Source organism: Opisthorchis viverrini (assembly GCF_000715545.1).
Source record: "Opisthorchis viverrini unplaced genomic scaffold opera_v5_287, whole genome shotgun sequence".
Classification (NCBI taxonomy): domain Eukaryota; kingdom Metazoa; phylum Platyhelminthes; class Trematoda; order Opisthorchiida; family Opisthorchiidae; genus Opisthorchis; species Opisthorchis viverrini.
Genome location: NW_008751937.1, coordinates 281,017 through 306,602, shown reverse-complemented (window position 1 = coordinate 306,602; position 25,586 = coordinate 281,017). Strand labels below are relative to the sequence as shown.

The following is a 25,586-nucleotide window of genomic DNA, read 5'->3' as shown; positions in this document are numbered from 1 at the left end:
TTTTCTTTTTCAAATCACGGTGTCAGAGAAATTTTGGGTGTACTTCGAGGACGCGGCCCAAATCATTCAAATGTGGCCTCAAAATCGAACACGCCCCATAGATCTCTAATGAAGATTAACTCTAAAAAACCTCAACAAAGTACACAGGATTGCAGTGCTTTGTCTGATCCCTTGTGCAGGGAAGCAGTACATACATTGCGAAACTTTGCATCCTGCGCGCAGCTGGCTGTTTCGTAGAAAATGGCACTTGCCTGATAGGGATCAAACATATGACCTGGTCTGGAGCATTCGGCCTTGAGATTGTGCGCTGCGCATGACTTCGACGCTACGTTGGTCAGTCTTCGGAGATGGCGATGAGATGCTGTTCTTTTGGTTCGTTTCTCAGTCGCAAATCAGCTTCTGGTGCTGCCCTGCATTATGCCAAGTAATACTCTAACAAGAATCACGAGGTCTCTAGGAGGTTTTCGTCTAAGTGGATTCCTGACAAAGCGTTCATGGACGAGCTTAGGGATTCGGTGCAGCCTCCTGAGGCTAGAAAGAAGGTATTGCCAAAGTTACCAGGTAGCTTGAAATGTGTTAAGTTACAGTGTTTCAGCCGATTTATTCAGCCGCTGGCACGTTGAAGTTCAGAACGTTCAGCTAAACTTCGGCCCGCAACATCCGGCGGCACATGGTGTCCTGCGCTTGATCATGGAGCTGGATGGAGAGGTTAGTTGGTTCACAATATGATGTCTTTTCGTTTGCAATGTATTTGAAATTCGGCTGTGGGTAGCGATTTTCTACATTCCTCGTTCATAACCATGCTTTTAAAATTTTACGGTCGTTTTCGTCTTGGACTGCAATGTATCAGTAGTGGAAGCTGAAGCCTCTCCGTCACATAGACGTATAAGAATGCACCCAATTGAAGGTGACAGAGACGATGTATATTGGGAAATTATTTCACAAAGCGGTCAAAATCGAGGTTCTTACGTCCTACAAAACCACTGGGTGTTATGGTTCGTTGTTTAGAGCGCGCATTCACTGACCGAAGGTCCGTGATCCGACCTCTGCCTCTAGACTTCCTCTGTCTAGGCTTGAACAACCTGGAAGTATCCCAGCCCTGGTGCTTCTGAGCAGCATGGCAGCTAGGCGCAGGATGTTGTAGCTGATGAAAAATCCTTCGGACATTCTTAAGTTCACCAACCTTCCTTTCCGGACCCGCTGATTCCACTAGGTTTCTCTATCCACACGGATTCCTTCGGGTGGCATGACAGCTAGGTATTTGGAGGTGTTACAGTTGGATGACTTTATTATTATTGTTATCGTTATTATTATCCATGCCTGAAACGACGTGCGGCTGAATTATGTTGAAGAATTATTGAAGACAGATCACACCAGAGGCACTTAATTCCACTGGTATTCTGTTTCCATTTCAAGTCTTGCATGGTAAAATCGTCAGACTGCTCGCCAGGGCTTCGTTATCTTTGACCAGTGCAGGGTGAAGATCATTCTGGCGGGATACCTTGTCGCTTTAGCGTGATGATATTCAACACTAGATTTATATTGTTGACAGCGGGACTGGTTTCAATGTTCCATGTCACCGGCTGAGTCCTTCCGAGATTTTGTTGAAAAAGGCCGGATGAACTACTCTTCGAAGTGTTTAGCTTATCACTAAAGACGACATTTTTGTGAGTGAATTCCATCCCGTCTTTTTTTACATACTGTTTCGCTGACAACTGTTTTTGATCGGCTGATCGAATCACCTGAAACAGAGTGCAGCTTTCGCCTGCAGCGAAAGCCTTCTCCCTTCCCTGGACATTCGCGACTCGCGAGCGTTCTCGGCCATTCTTCAGTCGTTTGGTTGTTCACTATTTGAGCGATCTGCGTGAGCCCTCTTGGTCACCAGTTACAGCAAAATCTACTGATCTCATTAATATTCAGTGGTCGTACTTTCCAGAAACAGACTATGTTCAGCGCCCAGCTGTAGAATTCCCTCCAGATTATCCTAACGCTGAGCATCAACTACAAATACACCCAATTGTGCTTCTTCCGGTCGTAGGCGTTCATATGAACTGCCGTACCTGTTGCTGACCGATGCACTCGTAACGGGTCTCGGTAGAACCCGTCCTCAGATTCACAAGTGTAGTCTAATAGGGGGGTGTGATGTGACAAATAAACGCAATTCAATGCACCGACATGTACTGGTCTTAATTGAAGCGGGCAGTTGTACAGTGTATGGAAGACTGTTTACTTGAATCCAGTCCAGTAAAGCGCTCTCACCCTTGGGACTGACTGTAGTTATCACACCGTATATACCATGAGGTATTGTGTCAGGATCACCCAATACCCAATACCTGAAGAATGAAATGTGCAATAACTGAGTTCGTCCTGAACGGCCTGAGGCGACGGCTTCCAGTCGGTCTGTCAGATGAATGAAAGCAGGCTGCGAATTTCCGATTCCGCGATATTTGATCCGACTCAGCTTTCTGCTTTGAAAGCATCACCGAATTCCAAGAAACAAAGCCGTCTTCACCTTTGCATTAGATTCCGAGGTTTCACTATATAGTCCTAGAAGAGGATTATTCTATGACCCGCTACATTCAGTATTCGATCTTAGGGATTGCTGAATTACCAACTGGAAAATACCCTTCGATTGGAGATCGCCTCATGTGAATGCTGCAGACTAGCATTTATTCCACCCAAACAAAAAGATAGGGTGTAGAAGCACAAGGGCAAACAAACGTCAAACCGGAGGGACAGACATGGTGACAAGGTGTAGTCATTTATTTCACTAAGCAATAAGTTTGGTAAAAAGAATCTCTGTAGTAGGCCTGGACCTGTAGTGTTGCTCCAGTTCATCTCACTCAGGACTAAACCGCTCAATTGTCACTGTATCCCCAGTTTGTTCGGGCATTGAGTTAGACTTTCCGATAACTTCAAGAATATTTTATCTAGTTGAGTGATAGGGCAACTCGCGCTGAACAGTGGAGAAGTGACTGTGAAGTATGTATCCGGCCGTAGGTCTGATGGGCCTGCTTACGATGAATATAGGCAGCCTTCGGTAATTTGTGTTGAGTCAGAAAGTCCGAACCAGCATGCCGAAACTAAGGGTACGCTGATAAGCCCAAAGGATTCAGAAACGAATGCTTGTAGACGACCGCGGATGGCAAACAAGGCAGCACTGATAAGCAAAAGTGGAAGGAAGTTTACCAGCATTGTAATAGAAGGCCAATACTAAGTAGTCCGTGTAAATTTTCGTACTGGATCCATTTTGACAAAGAAATAGAGAAATAGATAATAAAGTCAAATGATCAAACAAGGAACAATTACACCAGGCGAATCCTTGATAAAAATCGGTCTCAAAAAGATCATCAGATCTTCGTGTAGAGGAATACCGAACGGTTTCGTGGTTTCGCCGAGCCATAGGTTCTCTCTCGCCGCACCTTCATTTGTGTATTCATTGTGTTTTCATCATAGAAGATGACTATCCAATGGTATTTCGTAATAATATCACAGGACCATTAAGAAAAACGTAAAATTTAGATATGCTTTTTGTTAAACGCGACCACCTCAGTAATATGAATGAATAGGTTAGCTCTGGGAGGAATGTGAAGGAACTTACAAAGCATGTTTTTACCGACCGACTCGCGGACGAGCACACTGTATTCCGGAATACAATTAGTAAACGTTAATGATTTCGTCCTGCAAGTGAAGCCAATCTGTGCTGAAAAGCCGAGAAATATTGTACAGCTGTTTCATCCTCATTGGGAATCATCCGCAATGCGAATCTCATGCAACTCGAATGCGCTACCTCCTGGCTGGTAGTTTAACACTTAACCATTCGGCCACGGGCAGCTAATCAGCAGTATGATTAACTCGCACTTGTACAGGATATTGCGCCGTTCATCCTTCAGTCACGGGATCCACATCACGTGGTCACACGTGTTGACTGACTCCTCGAGCAACGACTTCTCAAATGGAAGTTCCACTCGTCGGGCGAAGTTTATTCTTCCACTGAGCTAATTTTAGATTGTTGGTAGTATGAAGAGATTTAGCTTCTCGGCTTTCCACCATAGATTGGCTTCATTCACAGGACAAAATCTCCACAAAAAACCCAAATCTCACACTACCAACAAACATGAATGAATTGGAGCGCTCCAAGTTTCGTGCCAAATCAGTGGCCTGGACGCATAAAACGTGGGTCTTCTTTAACCCTCCCCAGAATTATAGCTTGCACAATGAATCCTTAATACCACAGCCCAAGTGTTACGTTTTAACACAAGACATCATCTCAGAGAGGTAATCAGCATCCCATGTTGTGATTGCGAATTCCTAGCCATCGTCGGCCGAAAGTTAGTTCTGCACAGATAGGGCAGTGAAATCGGGTAGAAGTGCTTAGGAACGATTAAGCTGAGACGGACTATTGTCACTGTCGGTCGTCCTGAAGGAGAAAGGTCGCAATGTTAAAAGATAAGATTACCAACCACTGTTGCTCGTTTCTGTTCCGATTATCTCGTTATATCCGAAGAAGTTAGACGGCTCGGCATGATTTTATCAGAGCAGCACAAGTTTCTTCGGCCTGCCTCATTTTCTTTCTACATCAGTTAGAAATTTGATTGTACGGCACTGTAGCATGGTGCTCAATACTGGTGTTTTTTTCATAATTCTAAGTGGAATCAAACCTCACTAAGGACTAACGTGTTCTGCGTTGTTTCCGTCGAGAGCGCTAAATTGGTGTTATTACTGCATGCGGTTGCCGATGTTTCTGTTTCTTTGTTGGTTGTCCAAGGGACTATAGCAGTAGCTGGCAGCGCATGGAAGGCGACTTTATACGAACTCAAAACATTGCTCTGTTTCATCTGCAAAAATGAATTCATTCTTACGAGACAGAGTGACGAAGATTTTCCAAGTCCGCAACCTTTCTATATTTGTTCGTAAACATTGGATCACAAAACATTGCTCTGTTTCATCTGCAAAAATGAATTCATTCTTACGAGACAGAGTGACGAAGATTTTCCAAGTCCGCAACCTTTCTATATTTGTTCGTAAACAACCAATTGGATCAAAATCATCATCATCATTCATCACATTGGATCAAAAAAAGAATGGCTAAGGTAAAGCGCGGTAGGAGGCTTACTCATTGGCTACCGTATATTCTGAAGGAGCACCTTTCTGAAGATCGGTGTTTGGGTTGCCACAATCAGGGCGGTGTATTTGTTCACTCGAGCTCAAGATAAGTCAGTGATTAAAGCGCAAAGTTACTGACCGGAAGTTCCGTGGTTCCAACCCAACCTCTGCATCCTGACACCTCCTGTCTAGGTATGGGCAACCTGAAAATATCCCAGCTTCCATGCTACCTTTGGATGCTATGGCAGATATGCACTGAAAGGGTGTCTTATGACTGAACGAACCCAACCTTCTAACATCCTTTTCTTGCGACTTCGTATTTATTAGAAATAGGTGGCTCCCATGTGCATCTATTCCACGAACCGACTCACATGGGTGGAACTTTCGTAGAGCTCTTGATGGATGTAGCCCCAACTATTGTTTTGCAGTGACGTGTATAAATGAGACTGTCCGCAAACCTCAGCATGTCGGAATGGAGCTGATCTCACCCGGCCTTCATCACCTCCTAACGAACGTCCAAAAAGGACCCCCATGAGGTTGTCTGAGGGAATCTTATAGGCTGTCTTCAACATAGGGAACTGGATATGTAGCTGGAACCGGGGGAAGGAACTACTTTTAATATGCCTAACTTAAAACCACGAAAACTCAGTGTATGAAATGATAGATGTGTTTTTGCGTGTCAATGAGTCATATATAATACAATGACGCAATGCGGTTGCTAGTTTCCGCCTCATTTACTGTGCTTAACTCTGCCATTTCTTTCACAGATCATAGGACGATTAGATCCTCACATTGGTTTGTTGCATCGTGGCACAGAAAAGCTGATTGAATACAAAACCTACACTCAAGTGAGTTTATATTTTTCATCATTGTACTGGCTGGTTCTTCGTTCCTTGTAAATAGAGTAAATACAGTGTGTGAGAGCCGTAGAACGGCTCCGTTAACACTATGTGAATGCTGATCCGAGCTCGCAGACGTCTGCCCTTGATTACATCTCTACCACAGTATCATCACTTATTCCCCGCATAATACAGAACAACTCCTCTAGAGCATCCGCTCATCCGACAACTTTTTCGAGGACACTTGCGTGATTTGCTGGGTGATATGAACCCGATTAAAATAGTTCACCCACAATAGATACACTGGTCACGCTCCATAGGTTGCACTAGCTTGGCCACGTTGCTCCGTATGCCAGTCGACCGACCTCGAAAGGCTCTTTTCGCACAACCACGTGAAGGGTGGGAACAAGACAGGGGAGGTCAAATCATAACTTAGCAGCGAACTATGAAAGCCATTATCAGCAAACTCAGTTGCGGTTGTTACTTCTGTCTCGCTGGATGGGGACCCCGTGACGGGACACAAATAGTTAGAGATACTGTTGGACATGTCCAGGTCGCATCTTCAATTGCGCTAGTGCATCCAAGCTATTGCCTTCGATGCGTAGCCCCCTCCCACTCTCCCCAATCAAAGGCCCTGTATTTGCTCTTCTGTTGTATCAGCTACCGCCTCCAACGCACAGCTATCTATCCCTCCCAAATCATCGGTAAACGAAACTGGTAGTTAGAACCACCGTGCGGCAAGTATGCGGTTTTTACAACGGATGATGATCGGTTTTTTACTGTCCCCATTGTATATTGTGCCCTCCACAGGCTCTACCCTACTTTGACCGTTTGGACTATGCGTCAATGATGTGCAACGAACAATGCTATGCGTTGGCTGTGGAGAAATTGCTCAATGTGGAGATTCCTCCACGAGCAAAATACATCCGTAGTAAGTGATGTGGAACACAATGGTTTCCTTTGTTTGCTATGCACTTTTGCATATACGTTTTGCATCCAGAAGGTTAGGAGTTACAGTAGTACCAACATTTAATGTTCTGACCTCGTATTCGTTGCCTTTTGCTTGATCACCTTTTCCGACTTCGGGAAAAGAAGAGCAAAGATAAGGTGGAGGGTCTAGGGTTAGCCTAGACCCCAAATACTTCTAGGTGAGAGATGGCTCAAATGGTTTGCTGACCGGAATGTCTGGGGTTCAAACTGGACCTCTGCCTCTCGACTTCCCCTGTTAGGCCTGGGCGAAAACTGGACCTCTGCCTCTCGACTTCCCCTGCTAGGCCTGGGCGACCTGGCCCTCGTGCTTCCTTCGGGTAGCATGGCAGTTAGGCACCGGAAAGGTGTTACAGCTGAACGGATTGAGACTATCAGCACGGAAGGAACAGAGCCTATAACCTATTCGCTTAAATGATCATTCGTGATTCTTACAGCAGGCCTTGTGGTTAGTTCGCGTGCCAGTGGGACACCTCTACCGTTGGTATCTAGTTGATGTTTGTCTTTTCCATCTCGTTTTGTGTACTACATGATTGTGAGACAAGAAAGACAGTGGTCGACAAAAGCGGGATTGGTTGTTTTTCATCATCATCAGGACGGATAGACGACATGCTGCGATCATATGCTGTCGCTTGATTGGAATTATAAAGACTAATGAAGGACGATCACTGTGTTTCTCTAGGCTAAGGAATCCAAAGCTCCAAAATTGTTTTTCTTCTGGAGGTACTACGTTTCTTGGGTTTCTTAAAAGTCGAGATGTACTGTATTGGTTAGTAGGCGATGATTATCAGTAGAAAATAACCTGTTCAACGAGAGCCTCACCGATTTCAACAAGATATCTGTCTCCCTGCGTCCCGAGTTCATCTGTTCACACTCGCTTTGCAACACGTAAACTGGTGGCTACCGTCACGCATTAGTATACGCTGCAATAGCATCACAACCGGGTCCCTATTCTTTCTGTTTGTTCGAACTCTCAAGCTGATGCATACTAACCCAGTCTTTCAACCCTCTGCGGTTGCTTGAGTCACTACACACTCAGCTGCAATGAAATCAAGTCATCCAGTTGTCTCCTCTCCCTGATGTACAGTTGCTATGCAACCGTAGTAATGCAAGAGCGTATATTATTATCAATGACAGCAACACCAGTAAAGTCTAGTGATGCTTCACTTCCCCACGATCGTGTTAATTTATTTGAATAGTCTTATAATCGAAAGAAAGGCAGTGCCTTTGATGCAAGAGTACTATTGGCTGCGTGACACAGCCATATCTGTCAGGAGCACTAAGCAGTGGTTTATCTTATCCTGCGGTCCCCATCCGGGAAGATTGCATTCACCAGCTTGTCCGACCTGACTGGTCATAACCTGACTACCTTTGGGTCGTCTCCATCCGACACGGGACAGGGCGAAGAGGTATTTACGAGGCAAACGTCCTCTTGCATGTGAAGTGCATGGTCTGACCAGCGTAACCTGTGGAATGTGACGGTTGTTGGTTGTCGGAAGGAGTAGCGTGGTTCCAACAGTTGCCGCAAGTTGAAGATACAATCGATACAATCCCGGCTTGATTCGTGCGTATCCGACTATCCTAATGACAGATCAACCTGCGTAGAATAATGCCAGAGTACACTTTGAAAACTATAGCACTAAGCTGATATCTCGCATGATGTTGCTGAACCCTTTTTTGAATAGGGGAATAACCGTCGAGTTGCTCCTTTCTGTTGGAAATTTTTCCTCATTCCAAATGTTTTGGATTAGGATCGTTAGGTTTTCCACAACGGACTCGCCATTTTTAAGAAGTGCAGGTGCAAACCGTCTGGTCCAGGTGCTTTGGTTCGCTAAAGCAATGAAATCGTCCGTCGATGTGATGGCTAGCTAATATCCACGTCCCAATCGGATTTAGTTAGTCCTTCCATAGGGTGGGTTGATGGTGCCAACCGAACTGTTCTGCAAAGTATCCCTCCCGTCGTTTAAGTCGGTGTTTCCTCGAACGGATCGAGATTCTATCCTCGGAGATGGTTTCACCGACTACCACTCTGCTCAGACCAGTTTATCAAATTTTGTGGAAGAGAGTGCGGTTGTTCCTCGTTGCAAAAGTCTCCATTTCAATGGATTTTGCGATCCATCAGCGCCTTCTGTCAATCCGTAAGCTTGTCATTATTCGGTGCGCGTGCTATCGCAATGTCTGTTGCTGGTATAGTTTTTCCGGTTTAATTCTGAGCTACTGATCGTGATGAGATCGAGTGTTCATTGAGTTATGTGGTGGACTTTGGGCAGACGGCTTCAAAGTCTGTGAACATGACCTCTTCCACCTTCCTCCAGTCGTCATCCAAATTGCTGTTGTTCTCGTCGAGTGCTGGGTGCTTCTCAGCCAACTCAACTCGATATCGTTGAGCTACAGAGACGATTTGCTTGTGGTGAACTAAATGCCTTTGCATCAGCCGGCGCGTTCCAGAGAAAAAAAAACGAATAGATACGTGTGTCCATACGGTATCGTAAACGTAGTCTAGTGGTGCTCTCCAAAATGAACGACAACCTTGTGTAGAATATCTTTACCAGTAATTGATTCGAAATCGTTCAACCATAACACCCTTTCGGTGCCGAGCTGCCATGCCACCCGAAGGTAGCACAAGGGCTGGGGTACTGCCAGTCGCCCAATTCTAGACAGGAAAAGTCCGTTTGCAGTAGTCGCGTTCGAAGTACGGACATTCTGGTCAATAAATTCGCACTCTAATCACTGAGCCACATGATCAAACTTAGTCCACGGCTTGTTTACTCCTGTTGGACTCAAAGTCACATGGTGTGAACGCTTTTGCTGGCTAGAAAGAAATAATGTTTCGCACATAAGTGAAGCCGTTCTTCATTATCTGTGTGATGAGCGTTAACCCGAATCGACCGCCAAGGTAAGCTTAATCAGGAATTAGTTGGCCAACCTGAGAATTCATATCATTTGCCAGAATCACGATATCTGTACTTTTCGCTGGCCGGAGTAAATGTGATAAATTTCTGTAAAATATATTTTTATCAGCACCACAGCTGCTATCGGAGTGTATACTGGCGCAACGAACAAACGCCATTCACCACATCGAGGTGCATTGGCCCTGATTGAACCTAACTGCACTAAGACGACTGATTGTTGGAATCCACTCCAGTGAGGCACATTCAGCCCTGGAACTGAACACATCTCCCACACTGTAGATACCACGAGCCATTTCACCAGGATCACTGGAGAGCAAAGTGTTAGAAATTCGAATTTATACGGAGCGGCTTGAGATGTATGGTCGAACTTCCAACCCAGCCAGGATAGAAACTGACTGCGCGATTGCCACCGACATCGGTTTGCAGCTACGGTTGCCAGGTTACCAGAGCCAGAGTTGGGCTTGAACTACGAACCTCTTTGTTAGTAGCTCAAGTTCCGCGTCCACTAGTTTTCACTTCTAACTAGCTTCTCTCTCTCTTGTTACCATACTACTTCAGCCTTGTTTGCTGAATTAACCAGACTAATGAATCACTGTCTGGCCGTGGGATCTCACATTTTGGATGTTGGTGCAATCACTCCAATTTTCTGGCTTTTTGAAGAACGAGAGAAGATGTTCGAATTTTATGAGCGCGTGTCCGGAGCCCGGATGCACGCCGCCTACATTCGCCCAGGTGGAGTCTATCTTGATCTACCGCTTGGGCTCATGGATGACATGTATCAGTTCTTGGAAAAATTCGTACAGCGCATTGATGAGGTATGTTTTCGTTTTGTAGCCATTCGGTACCTAGGCAGTAATATTATCTACCTCTGATCAGGCCACTATTTAGCTCATTTGGGACTACCGATGACGACTGCATATAGGAGATAAATCGGGTATGTCTGGATTATGCGTCGCTTACTGATCACGCAGATGTCACAGTCATGTTGTAATGTCTCGTAAAATGCCGGGATGTTATCTCCCGATCTCTACTGAGAAGGTTGCGGGTAGTCAGCGAGACTAATATCAGGACCAAAGAAAGTCTGCGTCCTTCAGAAGCTGAAGGTTCACAAAGTTTACTTGCCGACAGTCGAACTGGATTTTGCTGCTTACCGTTTGAAGTCAGCTACTTCTTTCTCCCTGATGTTTTCCTTGAATACATCAAGGCTTTAGACAGTGTTAATTGGCACTTTTTGCTCAGCTGCTTGCGGAAAATACGTGGCAATGCCTTCCTTTTTAGCCCACGGGCGCATGTGGATCCCGACTCACCTTCTGCGGAATTAGGCTATCATGGTCACAAAAAATAAATAACCTCAGTGACTGAATGTCATGGAGATTCAACCACTGGTTGAAAATAAGTTATCAGTCATTATCACGGAAGTCCGCCGAGCCCCAATTCGCGCCTTCGGACAGTGACCCCTACGAGCATAGGATATTCGACAGCTAGAGACAGGTTTTGATTGCTGGTACGGTACCTGGGAAAAGTGCTCATTGGTGTTATCGTGACATACAGCATCTACTCGGTCTCATTCAACGGTGACGTCTATGATGGTTTAGATGTCCCTTGCTCGAGAACAAACAAACTTCGGGTCTTATATCATGTCAGGGCTTGAGTTGCCGCTTCAGAGGATAACAGGATGTGGCTCACTCCGGTCGAAGACGGTGTGAAACAATTTAATCTCCACACTGTCGACTGAGCTCATCACAGGAACCAGCCCAAGGCTGTCATTTGTTCAGCTCTGGCAGCCGTTGACCGCACGTGGGTGGTCGCTGTCCGAGGCATTTGAACTGATTCGTCCTGGATGGATACCTCCGAGGGCCTTGCCAGTGATCGCCGCGCATGGGCAGCGCGGTTTGGGTCATTAAAAAACAACCTCATCCTCATGTGGGAGGTGGTCGAAGTACTACCACTTAAATTCACCCAGTGGGCCGCGTGTTTGAAGCTCAGAACTCCCAATCGACTCGAGATAGCTCAGTGGTTAAGCTGCCAGCTTACAGACGGGAAGGTCCGTTGTTGGAGCTCAGCCTCAGCATTTCGACTGCTGCTCAGTGGTTAAGGTGCCAGCTTACAGACGGGAAGGTCCGTGGTTGGAGCTCAGCCTCAGCATCTCGACTGCTCCTGTCTAGCCAGTATCCCAGCCTTCGTGCATCCTTCCGTCGGCACTGCAGCTAGGCACCGAAAGGGTACCATAGCTGTATAATTTGATATAGATTATGGGACCCCAATTAACTCACATTCAAAGCACTCTCAGCAAGTGAAGTGTTCGCTGTCAGAAATGCAGGACTAAACTTTTCAAGACCAACCACTTTGAATTTCTTGTCAAAAAGATTGACTGAGCTTCGAAAACAACCCCAGTTACTCTTTCAGAAGAGCTTGGTAAACAATCGGTAGTTTTTATTTGGGCAACGTTTCGCTTTTGACGCAAAAGCTTCATCAGGCCAAGTGAACAGGCCACCAAATTGGCCAGGTTATAAGACAGACGGGGAACCAATCAGTAAGTCCTCTTCACACTAGATCAATGTTAGGTTTCAATTAACGGCTCTTGTTGGCTAGCGTGGGTGCCAAAATCTTGAATTGATGGGTTGGAGGAGTTCCAAATTAGTTCCGATCGCTTTTCGTTCCTTAATCTTCCACTTCAGGGTGCTTCACTTGATGATTCACCTCGGGTGCCACTGGTAGATTTTCTCTGGTCTTTGTGGGGTTGTGAGTGCTCCGACAATTTAGGTTGAGGGGTTTGAGGTCAAGTGGAGTTCAGATGATGACCACTCTTCCTTCTGATGACCGCACACCAACACATGTCAGCTCGAGTGACCCAAGACCGTTGTCCACACGCTAGCCAGTTCCACGCTTTCCATTCTGTTAACACTGGGATGCTTGGCGATTTCTACCGCCTCGGCGATCAGTCTGTGACGTTGACCGTAGTCCTCTCCTCAAAACCTCAACATTTTCTAAGTCTAGTTTGTGTCCCGTGTCTAGTGCGTGTTCCGCAATTGCCTTCCAGTAACGCTTGATATTCATCTGAGTTTCTCAGTGGCCTGTTTATTTTTCTACTATGCTCTTCGACTCTGATGTGTAGTTCCCTGGCCGTCTGTCCTATATAGACCTTGGTACGAACACCCTTCGTAATTGACGCTTAATCAAGCTAGCTGGATATCCACCACCCCGAAGTTTGCCCTTTACTTCAGTTTGGGCCGCTGTCCGATCAGCTTCTTCTGTGCACAGGGCCCTTACGCGCCTAAATATTGATGACGCAATACTTGCGATTACCGACTTCGTATGGGCAGTTCAAAACTGCCCCAGTGTCGGTTGGCTTCTCGTACACCGTGGTCTTTAGTTTCCCCCAACTTTATGTGTCATGCGGTCTAAAAGGGATAGTGTACCCGAGGTTGACTCCATCTCCATACTAAATTTGATCTGTGGACCCAGTTCGTCCAGATAATTGTAAAACTTACTAACCTTGTCCCGTTTCATGACGACGAAAGTGTCGTCTACGTACTGCCAAAATATCTTAGGTGGGTAGAGGAATCCGGCTAAAGCTCTCCGTTCAGATTCTTCCATAACTATATTTGTGGGATGTGTAACCGGGATGTCTATTTAATTTGTACTCTTTACTGGTTCTACTGCAGTACTCTCTTCTGGAATTTATCCTGTTTAGTTCGGATAGTCAAACTATTGTGCTATTCCACCTAAAACTACACTTAGCTGCAACATTCTTTAAATGCGAACGCCTTCTAGGCTCAACGCCAGTAGCTGGCATACAGCAGAGGCGGGAATGCTATTGGATTTTTGGGAAAGTAAAGAGGCTGAATTCAGAACCTAAAACGTTCAACCAATCGAAGCTTTCGTTGATACCGGGCCGTGACTGTCAGCAGTAAAGTGGTTTTATTCCATGATTCTACCTGACGCTTCATTCTAAATACCATTTGGCATCCGCATGTTTTTCAGTGAATTTTCTCATCCGAAGAGTTCGCTGGACAGGAAATCCTGTCTGAAATTAACTTCAAGGATGTTAGTGAAGGATCTTGAGCACAGACGGGTTCAGTGGCCGATATTTAGTTAAAAACCAAGCGTGGCATCTCCTCTACTCCTGTCCAGGTTTGGTAAAATTGGCAGTATTTCAGCCCTCGTGCCTCAGTCGGGTGGCACGGCGGCTATACACCACAAGGATGTATATTTGGGGTTTGAAGGCTCTTAGTTACGGAGTTGAGGGATGCACTACTCCAGTGCAGCGTATGTTGAGTGGCCAAGATGATCTGATGATTGTAATTGATGTCAGTATTTAATAGGGGATCTCCAAAGTGACATGCAGCAATGTGGCGGATGTTAGTGAAGGATCTTGAGCACAGACGGGTTCAGTGGCCGATATTTAGTTAAAAACCAAGCGTGGCATCTCCTCTACTCCTGTCCAGGTTTGGTAAAATTGGCAGTATTTCAGCCCTCGTGCCTCAGTCGGGTGGCACGGCGGCTATACACCACAAGGATGTATATTTGGGGTTTGAAGGCTCTTAGTTACGGAGTTGAGGGATGCACTACTCCAGTGCAGCGTATGTTGAGTGGCCAAGATGATCTGATGATTGTAATTGATGTCAGTATTTAATAGGGGATCTCCAAAGTGACATGCAGCAATGTTGCGGCCCCTACCGGATTACTTTATAGGGGTTTTCTCCTCTCTCTTCTCACAGCTGCCTAGACTTTCAGAATCTGTTAAGTCGTTCTCAACTCCTGTATTCTAAAATAGTTTCCCAGCTTATTTCCTGTTTGAAATGTTTACAGTCTTTACTCTTTTTACTGCGCTTAAAACTGTTTCCTCGGTCGATTTAGGACAACAAGAAGGTACGAGACTCAGTTCTGTGAGTGCTTCATCCAGGCTTCGGTGACTGCGTTAAGAAGTAGCAACCATGTCTTTCGGTTGTAACATGACTTTGGTGGATAGCTGCGATATCATCCGACACGAGGACTGAGATGCTCTCAGGTTGTCCAAGCATAGACAAGAGTGGTTGAGAGGCCGGCGTTGGGTTCGACTTTCCAGTCAGGAATTTCGCGCTTTAACAGCTGAGCTTTCTAGAGCTCAACCCGGTGGCCGTCAGTATCCTTCTGTTAAACGCTGATTCTTATCCACATGATTAGTATTTAGTTAGGTGGCCACTGTAAGGCAGTCTTCTTTTTTTGCTGGTTCGTTGTACCAACCCGCCTGATGTGCCCAGCCTACAGAACGTTACCAGTTTTGACTTTTTATCTTGCTTTTTTAATCAGCTGTGCGACCTTCTACTGAACAATCCCATTTGGATCAATCGGACGAAAGACGTGGGCGTGGTGAGCGCTGAAGATGCCCTAGATTTGGGTTTCTCTGGTCCGATGCTTCGTGGAAGTGGGATCAAATGGGACCTGCGAAAGGCGCAACCGTATGATGCTTATGCGGACATGGAATTCGACGTGCCCATTGGTTTGCGGGGCGACTGTTACGATCGGTAGGTTTCACTTTTCGGAACCACCTTGTCCCTCTCATATAAAATGCTGGCTTCATCGTGTGTCACTATCCCCCCTAATGCGATGCTTTCTTTCAGGAAGTAGGGCCGCTAAATTATCCATCTCGCACAGCTTATTCACTTTGCTAACGGAAACACAGCTGCCCATGGACACTGTCGTTAGCTTTTATCGTTGTGTTGGAATTTTTCGCGTCGTCTGTAGTGGGTGTCCCAGGTATGTCTGTGACGGAAACGTACACTAAATTATCAACAATGGCCTTCAACCCCCACTTCTGAGTCATTACGAATGGATAAGTTCTGCGTTTCTGAACGATAATCAAAAAAGCTATATGATTAAAGGTGCAGGGACCACCTACCAGTTGAAGTGATCTTTTCTTGGAAGGATAGTTCTTGTTAAGCGTATAGACCATGCGCGAGCTGAGCGTAAAATTCATCCAAAGTCACTAGTGAACTTGGGTAACTGGATTTTTTTTATTGCGACCTTCGTTATAATCTCACTTCCTCGACATCCGTTATCCATCACTCGAATTGAGCTTATGGCATTACACGGACCGTGTGCTTATGTCGTCATCATTGCCATCGACAGCACAAGTGTTCAACAGTGATGCTTCGCTACCGTACAACTATGATTTATTCGAAAGCCTTATTTTAATGAAAAGAATGAAAATGGATGGGGAAGGGCTTAGTTCGAGCCCACCACAACCATTCTGAGGTGCCTATACTTCCATGCACTCGTTCAGGCAATGTGGATAGGAACTGACAACAACAATACCACCTGCATCGATTAACAGCCATATCTTTCAGCGTCACCAACCAGGCGCAGTTGAGATAAAGTGGCTCCCGTCCAGGAAAGTGAATCGCACCAACAACACCCGGACTTTCCTAATCTCATCCATCTGGTAGGTCAAAGATTGGCCACCTGTCTGCTTCCGCTGCTCTGAATTAGGCAAGGAAACGGGCACACACTTCCCAACGGATAATTCGGAGCACGCAATACATGACCTAAACAGCGCAGATTCTAGTGCTGGACACTTCTACGATGGAAGTCCCCATTGCACAACCGAACACTTTCCAATCGCCTCGTTGCCTCTCCGACACCAACCCACACGAGCTATGGTTCTGAGACAACGTTCGTCGGAAACCTGGAGACGTCCCAGTTCCGTTGCTCGGATAGGCCACGTCTCGCAGCCGTACAACAAACACAGTCCGTATTGTAGCCTGATACACCCGTCTCTTGAGATCCAGTGCTGCACCGCCTTTCCGCAAATCAGCAAACGCCGACCCATGCTGCTGCACCGCCTTTCCGCAAATCAGCAAACTTCGACCCATGCATTGGAGATTCGTGCATTGACCTCATCTGTCACATTACAGTCGCAACTAATACATCTTCCAACAAACGTAGAGCTGTCCACAACTGCGAGCGCCTCTTTTCGTATTGTAGGTGAAGTGTTCAGTCACTGCATATCCTTACACACCGTGGGTGCAAAGCGCATTCCGAAAGACGTAGTGGTTTCAGTCAGCTCAGCCAAAAACACCTGCGCCTTCTCTTCGAAAATGTGAACGATATCGTCTGCGTGTTTCAGATCGCCAAGGTTTTCATCACCACCTATTTGAACACGAGAGCTTTGAGGACCTTCCAGCATTCGTCTCAGTGCCTCATCGATGAGAAAATCAAATGGGACTGGAGAGAGAGAGGGCACCCGCTGAAGGACGCGCTTTGTTAACGGACGTTCCGTTGTAAGCTCTGCATGTATTCCCACGCTCAAAAGTCTGCAAATACAAAGGACTTATTATATTCAGACTTTCGGATCGTTGCTTGCTCCGCAATTTTAAGGATGTACCTTCCAAATCCAGGAATACTAAAGTTGTGGGTCGTGTATGTGTATGCCGTGGGTCTCGTAACCGACATCGTGTGGGGATTTGGTCGAAGCAGCTAGGCCAGATTCCCGCATGATGCTTTCGTATCAGTGTTTCTGCACGCATTTTTTGTTGTCTTGCAAGCTGTCACCACAATGACACGTGTGGTGTTGAGCGTTATGTTGAATTTCATTCGCTGACATCGAGGTGTCGGCCGACTATCTTAATTTGTCGCTGAAAAGCTGGAGACGCAGCAGGTTTCCGAATTCATGGTATGCTCGTCATTCGCTGACATCGAGGTGTCGGCCGACTATCTTAATTTGTCGCTGAAAAGCTGGAGACGCGGCAGGTTTCCGAATCCATCGGTCTGCTCGATTTCAACCTGTGTGTTGATAAAGTGAACGAGCTGGTACATCTATATTAGCTCAACCTGCTCAGGTTATTGAATATATGAAAAACATTGAATTATTACACGCTTATGATTCAGGACAGGGGGCCAACGATGAGATTCGAACCGCTCCCGCATCCTACGAGTTTCTTCAGTTGAAACAGATGGGAACACTCCATATGAAACCTCGTGTACATGAAAATCGTACAGCCGTACTGTAGGCTTTCTTCCAGAATACAGGACATGCAACTCATCAGTAGCTTTGGTTTCCTCGACTCAGCTCGAGATAGTTCTGCGGTCAGAGCGCGCGACTGTTGGCCGGAAGGTCCGTGGTTCCAACCCAACCCTAGTATTTCGATTGCTCCGGTTTGGGGTTGGACTACATGGCTGTGTGTGTGTTGCTGTGTGGCTGTGTGTTGCAAGGCAGCTATGCAATGGAAGGGTTTCGCAGCTGAAAGGTATACTTTACTTCCTCCCAACTTCCGAACATTTCTCCGATGCTTGTTATATAGGGCTTTAATTTTAAAGTCGGTCAATCTAGCTGTACATTAAGCTGTAACACCCTTCCGGTGTCTAGCTATCATACCACACGAAGGAAGCACGACGTCTGGGATACTGCAAGTTGTCCATGCCTAGTCGTGATGCCTGGGTCAAGTTAGAACCACGGATCTTCCGGTCAGAAGGTTAGCGTCTTAGACACTGAACCATCTTGAATTCAAATCCGGCTATTCTCATCCATCGTCTGTCAGTTGCTTTTAACAGCTTTGCATGGATAGGATGATGCGTCGTCGTTCAAATTTCCTCGTTTCTATAATGCAGTATTGTTGGAAAACGGTTTGTGCCAGCACATGGGCAAATGGGAGCATATTTACTGCTTAGCATGTGCACAGACATCAATAATTCTGTTTCTTCACTCCCGTTCACCTTCCACAGATTCGCGCTTCGTTTGGAGGAGATGCGACAATCAATCCGGATCATGCAACAGTGTCTGAACAAAATGCCTCCGGGTGAGGTGAAAGTAGACGATGCCAAAATCACACCGCCGAAGCGTGCAGAGATGAAGGATTCGATGGAAGCGTTGATCCATCACTTCAAACTGTTCTCCGAAGGCTACCTGGTAGGTGACGTATATTTTGTTTCGTTTTTATCGTTGTACAACACATCTTCACTATGACGAGGGTGACTTGGTTTGTTTTGTGAACATCATACATCCCGGGACATCACACACTGTGGCTGGCAGGAAACGCTATCCTGGGCCATTCGGCAGGAAGTGAGGTCTCTTTGGAGGAGCAACTCTCTCCGTAACTTTCTAGACGTGCATTGGTTGGCTTTCCGATCCTACTGCAGTGTTCCTATGCTCGAACACAACCTTTCTTACTTCGAGATAATGTTTAACTAAAGGTTCGGCCTGATAACGAAGTTAATGGTAAATGACTACGAAAACCTTGTTCTAGGCACAATTACGAGAAACAGGGACTGATAAATAGATAACCACTATTATCCTAACGAAAAGCTGTCTGCGTTTGTCTCCAGGCTGAGTAAACTTCAGGTAGATCTTCCTCTCTAGTTCTACGAAACTGCATTTCCTCGCTTGAACAATCTTTCCACGACGTCTCTATGTACATCCCTCTGTTTTCTCATAACTATGATCTTTCGTTGTGCGCTATAACCGATTATTGCGTGTAGACGCCTTCGATGAGTGTGACCTATTTTGGACCATTTCAGGACCAATAAGAGCATACCTTCCTGCCGTAGCCGGCTTGCCATACATCCGCCCAATAGGCTCCATGTTCGGTCATTCCGGTGCTCGAGTTTGCACCTCCCGTTCGCGTTATAAATGATAGTAGTATACAACAGACGCTGTTTTGTTTGGTCAGGACACGCATCAGGCTTTATTCAAACGTAGACTGTCTTTGATGTAAGGTAAAGTTTCATTTCCGTGCGGTTTGTCTCATCAGCACAACCCTGGTGCCTAATTCAATCAAATAAGGTCTTGTAATCTGAATTCGAAAATCGTTGGTACACATTGAGACCCCAGTTTCATTGCTTGTTATGGCGAATGCAGTTTTAAGTAAACAGTTGTGTTGAGATTTGCCTAATTTTTTCGGTTTTTTCGGATCTCGCCCCTTGTGGGCTGTTTTAACTAGGTGGTGGTTGGGGCAACATGTGACTTTGTTGGTAAAAAATAGCAGCTGTAGCACCTTTTCGGTGCCTAACTGTCATGCCACCAAAAGGCAACACGAGGGCTGGGATACTGCCAAGTTGTTCAAGCCTAGACAGGGAAAGTCGAGAGGCAGAGGTCGGATTCGAACCACGGACCTTCTGGTCAGTAAATTCGCGCTCCAACCACTGAGACATCTCGCTCCACTTTCTCAGTAAAAGCAAGACGGACCTGCTTTTTTTCGACGGAGATTTCTTGAGGTTAGAGTGATTTTCGTTCTATCTACAGCGCTTCTCCTGACACCAGCCACTGCTTACTGGCTATGAATCTAAGGGATATCCGACGGCTAAAGATGGTCCTCAATAGTCTCCTACGTTCAAGTGTTGAGGCACGCCAAACGTTTTATTTGATGTTTCTTTCTTTCCTTCTCCTAGGTTCCACCAGGTGCAACCTACACGGCTGTGGAGGCACCCAAGGGCGAATTTGGAGTGTACCTGGTTTCTGATGGGACCAACCGCCCCTATCGTTGTAAAATTAAGGCACCCGGATTCGCTCACTTGGCTGCTATCGATAAGCTGTGCCACGGATTTCTGCTGGCCGATGTCGTTGCCGTTATCGGTGAGTTACGATTACCTGTTTGTGAAACCAACCCTGGAAAAATTGTACGCGAACTTTTTGAAATTCCTGACTGTCGTTAATGCCGTTTCCGCAGCCCACTATCTTTCCATGCTGTTCAGTTTCAACCCCACTAGGAATTTCATAAGGAGGAAGGATTTGTACGCTTTAGGTGACTGACTGGTCAGAAATCGTGGGTCTCCGAAACTGCAATATGAATGGCAGACAGACAGGAATACGCCTTAACTCCATCTCCCGTAGTCTTTTGGGAACAACAGTGTTAACTAGACACATACAATCAACCGGAGGTTGAGTCGAATCCTAAGTAAAGTCGTTCGGCTGTAGCACCCTTTCGGTGCCTAACTGCCACAGAAAGCGAGAGGCTTAACTGAATCCCAGCTGAGTGTCGTAAGATTTGGTGTTCGACGCTCGGGGACTGTGTCTACCTAATGGGGTCCATGAAGGGTGAGATCGCTAGTGGATTGTCGAATGGTTTTCAGCTACCTCGTAAGTAGTGTTCTGCCGAGAGAAAAAGTGAGACATTTTAAGATTATAAAAGTCCCGCTCAAATTCTTGTTGGTTCTCTTGATCTAAAATTCCTTGTTAGATACAATCACAAATCCATAAATACCAACCTCACCGTGACGTGGCTGAGCTCTCACGGGGTCCTTAATCAATATTAGGCTAATCTGTACCATTCCAAAATACCACCAATCAGTGTAAATCCAAACCACATATCTGTAAGGCGGCGATGATAGCAGAATATGGCCGACTTTTAAAAATTGATAATCTGTTCTTCTGAATGGTGGCTTGAAACAAACTGTTTCTATTCTTGGCTAGTGGCGTTTGAAATTCAACACTTAAAGGAGCAAACCTACCAAATATGCTTAGAAAATTGCGCACATTCCTCTAATGGACTGACAAAGAACAGATCTACGTGATTTCATTCCGCTTCGGACAATAAGCCGCCTGCATTTGTAACATACCCACTGTTCGGAGTCTACCTCGTTGAATGAACAAGCTCTAATTGACTGTAGTCTCATCATCATACGAGAGAGTGTTGACGTTGATTCGTCACCGCCACACAACCACAAAGTTTATCTTATTATGTTCAAAGCCTTAAACTCAAAAGTAGAGGTCCACTCTCTCAGTGGACCTGGTGCTCGCCTTTCGCATACATGGTGAGCTGTCCACGCTTCCAAGGGCTCAGTTAGACAATCCGGGAAGATACTGATAACATGATCACCACTAAAACCGATAAACTCTCATTACTTGCAGTGTCTCCAGCTATGTGCGGTGGGAAGTTACGGAGACCACATCCTGGAGGGCGGACCGATCCAACGACACCTAAGCTCTTTGTAATCTCTTTTACACCCTTCTGCCAAGTCACACGTTGTCCACCTAATGGTTCGCACCATCCTGAAGGATGCAGGGGTATAACACTAGTCCCGATAGAGGGTGTTTCGGTGTTCGTAGCACATGGTCGAGCCACTGCATCTGATGATCGTGAATGTCTTCCGCGACTGAAGTACCCAACGCACAATCCGTTCCCTAATTACTTCTTTGCGAATCCGTTGAAGCCGTCCCACACCAGCAATGCTTTTGAGTCATCAGTGGTTCTTACTTGCATCTTTCCCCGATAATTTAAGCTGTTTTACGATGATAACCATAGTCGAGCGTTTTAAATCGGAACACTTAGGGAGCTTAATCAGTCCACTACTCGACAGATCCACCACTTGTATTGTTGGGTTAGCGAAGTTGAGGCAGTCGGTTGATTACTAATCTACTATCGCATTTCAAAAGTGTAGTAGATGGTGCTCCTTGTTAGCGATTAGGATATCATATTATGTCAGCTTGGACCGTAATTCCAGTTGGTGACCCATCTAGGTTCCTGCTGTTTCCCATGCAATCATCCTGTCTTGTCTTGAAGCTTTCTCATGTTCGGTTCTCTGATAGATGCTTCAGGGGGTGTGGCTGGCTGCCTAAGATTGATCCGTACGGACTGGAGGTAATTGTACTTGAATTGGCTATTTATTGGTGAAGACACCAGTCCTCTTCACGCTGAACTTCGTCAGGTTCGTTTACCGTGTGGGACCGGGTCCACTGGTTATGTCGACCTGTCTCATCATCGAATGAGTTTTGGCAAATGTTCGGTTACTTGCCTCGGGTAACAACTCCAGTAATTTTCCCGAGGCTGAGCACTCGCTACAGGGGGAAGAAGTTCGCTGCCGATTTAGTGCCTAAGAGATTTTCGTGGGAACTTATATTTGGGCTAAAAATGGTTCACCTAGATGGAGATTTTTACTTCTGGGTTGTTTGCTATTGGGAGGATGATAATTGTCGAGCGTTCGGCCTTTTACACTGCCCAGTTTTTTTTCGTCTGTTCACTCCCTCAGGGCTGAGGCTGCTTACAGCTGTTCCGCTTTTGCGAGCTGTCAATCCAGACTGATCACCTGTTTGTGGACCATTTTTGGAAACGACTACAAGTGCCCTTCATGTTTGTACTATGACTCTGTTGCGCGTGTAACTGGCACAAAAACTAACAATAAAATAGACTGGCATATTTAGCAGAAATACCACTTAGTGCCAGCGCACGGTTGGCCTACCATGAGTACATATTGGCGAATCTTTTACAAACGTTCGTTTTCTAGATCCCTGTGCGTGGTTCAGTGTCCCATATTACGTTTATGGGAACCCTGTGACGATAATTTATTGAGTGTAGTTCCGTTTTTTAGGACCCTACTGCTCCATCATCCCACGGGTCTCATCTGCGACTGAGACGTTCGTTCACTATCTTTTATCAAACTCTTCACCTTGTATTATTTTATGTGCTGATTGGTCGACGTGTGTGTGTGTGTGGACCAGATAGCTCATTGGTTAGAGCGTAAATTNTCGTGTGTCGCAGCACTGGTGACAATATGAACAAGTAAAGGTTTGTTTGTTCACCATGTTAGCCAACATGCACTGTCGTCAGTTATGTCCACAGACGGTTGGCGAGTATCTACGTATTGCGGATGCAGCCTTTCTCACTTGGATGCCTGCAGTTTATTGATCCGCCTTTCTAACATTCCGGTGGCGGTGACAGGTCAGCTTTCGACACAGTCACTTAAGCTGACCCATCACATTGTTGAACTTATCCGAGTTATCTTGTTTTTCCGTGCATATATGTATGAGGTCCTCATTCTCAATCTCATGTAAGTTAACCGGTATATGTACCGTGGGCACTAAAAACCAGTTGACTGATAGCATTAGGTAGGACCTAAGTAAGCTTCTGAAGTACACATTTGCACAGGTTGGTCTCAAAGGCTCTTCGAGCACTGACAAAACCTACCCAACCCTCTTTATTGGTGTCATTCCGGTCCTTCAGCCCCATCATATTCAAATTGCTTCACCCCTCCTTAACAGGGACTTTGGATATTGTCTTTGGTGAAGTGGATCGATGAGCTCAAGTGGCTGTCCCTCCTCTCTCCTTCCGCGATTACCAAGCCATCAGTGGACCTACCCCATCCCGTTCCAATATGGATTTCCTCTTTCTTCTTCGAAACCTTGTAGATTATTAAACAAATAAAAAACATACACCACTACCCAGTGTTTTATCTTTCTGAAACTATGTGGTGTAGAACTATCAGTGTATCGCTTTAGCGAGGTTCTTACAACCTAGGCCCGTTTCCTCTCTCTTCGGTTGTCAGCTATTTAAGATGTCATGGGTAGTCCCGCGAATTTGTGAAATCGTATCCGTACGACTCGTCTGGACAGTTCCCTTTACGTCCGACTGTAAGTAGCCTATACCATGAGAAACCACCAGATTTCTTGCGTTTCGCTGTGACTGGAACTCAGCAGAGCAATCCTTACCCTTTGCATCATCGAACTACGCACATTTGCCTTGTGATGCAACGGCTTCAAATTTACCTCAGCAACGTACACCAGATGCACCCGGATCACCCCCCATCTGTACGGGTGGAGATATTCGCATGGCAACTCGGGACATATCCTACTTGTCGAGGTCAAACGGACACGTCAGCTAATTCTTTTGATGACCAAAACATGTCAGCTCTGGATAACTAAGGAAAATGGAAATTTTGGAATTATCTACGATCGACCTTACTCATTTGGGGTGTTGAAAATTCTCTTATATTAGTGGGCGATTACAGCTGATTTATGTTCTGGCATCCATCTTGAGTCCAGGCTGTTAGAAGCACTTATCATAATACTAAGTTAGGGGAGCTTGGAACGCGTCCTTATTCAAACAAGCCAACAACACTGGTGACAGACCACTGGACGTGTCGTTAACTTAATGTCAGTTCACGATTTTACTGTATTTTTCAATGGAGCTATTCGGAAGTAACAATCAGCGACAGCCATTTCAACTCCTTGAAGTTATTTGGAGTAGTTAGGTCAGGTTGTATTCTGGGAGACGGTTTTTTAAGTGGTTTTCATTCCACGCGAGTTACGATGACTTTCGACTCATCTTTTCGTAACTTTAGCTGACTAGCTGCTATATCCAAAACCTGACAGTAATTGACCGTGTGTTTCTTCATCCATTGCTCTGTAGTGGTTTCGGACTGATGGATTACGATGAATTGTCTCGACACACCAAAGCCTTACTCCACAATTTACCAAATAGTTTCTCGGAATTTGAACATCGTTTGTTTGGAGTGCTCTCCTCCGACCACCTGTCCGAAACCGGCAAACTGATCAAAGACATATCTGCAACCTTGAACTTGGTGAGTCTTGATTCATTTGGATACTCAGACACTCCTTTGCTTTGTTTGACGTCGTTTGCTCATCTGACCTACAGACGTTTGTGGGTACCCCTGGTCTCATAGTTATCTCGTATGAGTGCGCCTACGGTGGAACGTTATTCTTAGCTGTACTCTCCGGGGGCTCCACGAACATCTTTAAAACTATCCGTTCGATAGCAGGCAAATTTTCGTCCAACTGATTTCGACCATAGGGATGATTTCTATACTTTCTTTCATCCTGCTTTGATATTTTCCTTCTTAGATTTCGTCCAATTGTGATCGGTTATCGAACCTGCTACACACAGTCGACCCGATTTCTCGTCGATCTCAAGCGCGATTATCACTAGACCAAATGCGTTATGAATGCAAACAGTACCAAGCGAACCTACAGGCAGCCGAACGTAAAAGGCACGTTGAACTATTTTTTGAATCTTTCTTAACTACTCTTGAGTAG

General features: G+C 45.7%; 1 protein-coding gene across 1 annotated transcript; it reads left to right on the top strand.

Annotated features, from left to right (window-relative positions):
* Positions 1 to 494: 494 nt before the first annotated feature.
* On the top strand, positions 495 to 25,586 carry T265_09475 (hypothetical protein; the record flags this gene model as incomplete). The annotated part of the gene is made up of 11 exons (XM_009175555.1): positions 495 to 561; positions 596 to 708; positions 5,874 to 5,954; positions 6,756 to 6,876; positions 10,403 to 10,659; positions 15,137 to 15,351; positions 18,548 to 18,731; positions 20,210 to 20,386; positions 23,796 to 23,938; positions 24,943 to 25,114; positions 25,395 to 25,586. 11 exons carry the CDS (start codon positions 495 to 497, stop codon positions 25,584 to 25,586), a joined length of 1,722 nt encoding a protein of 573 aa, XP_009173819.1.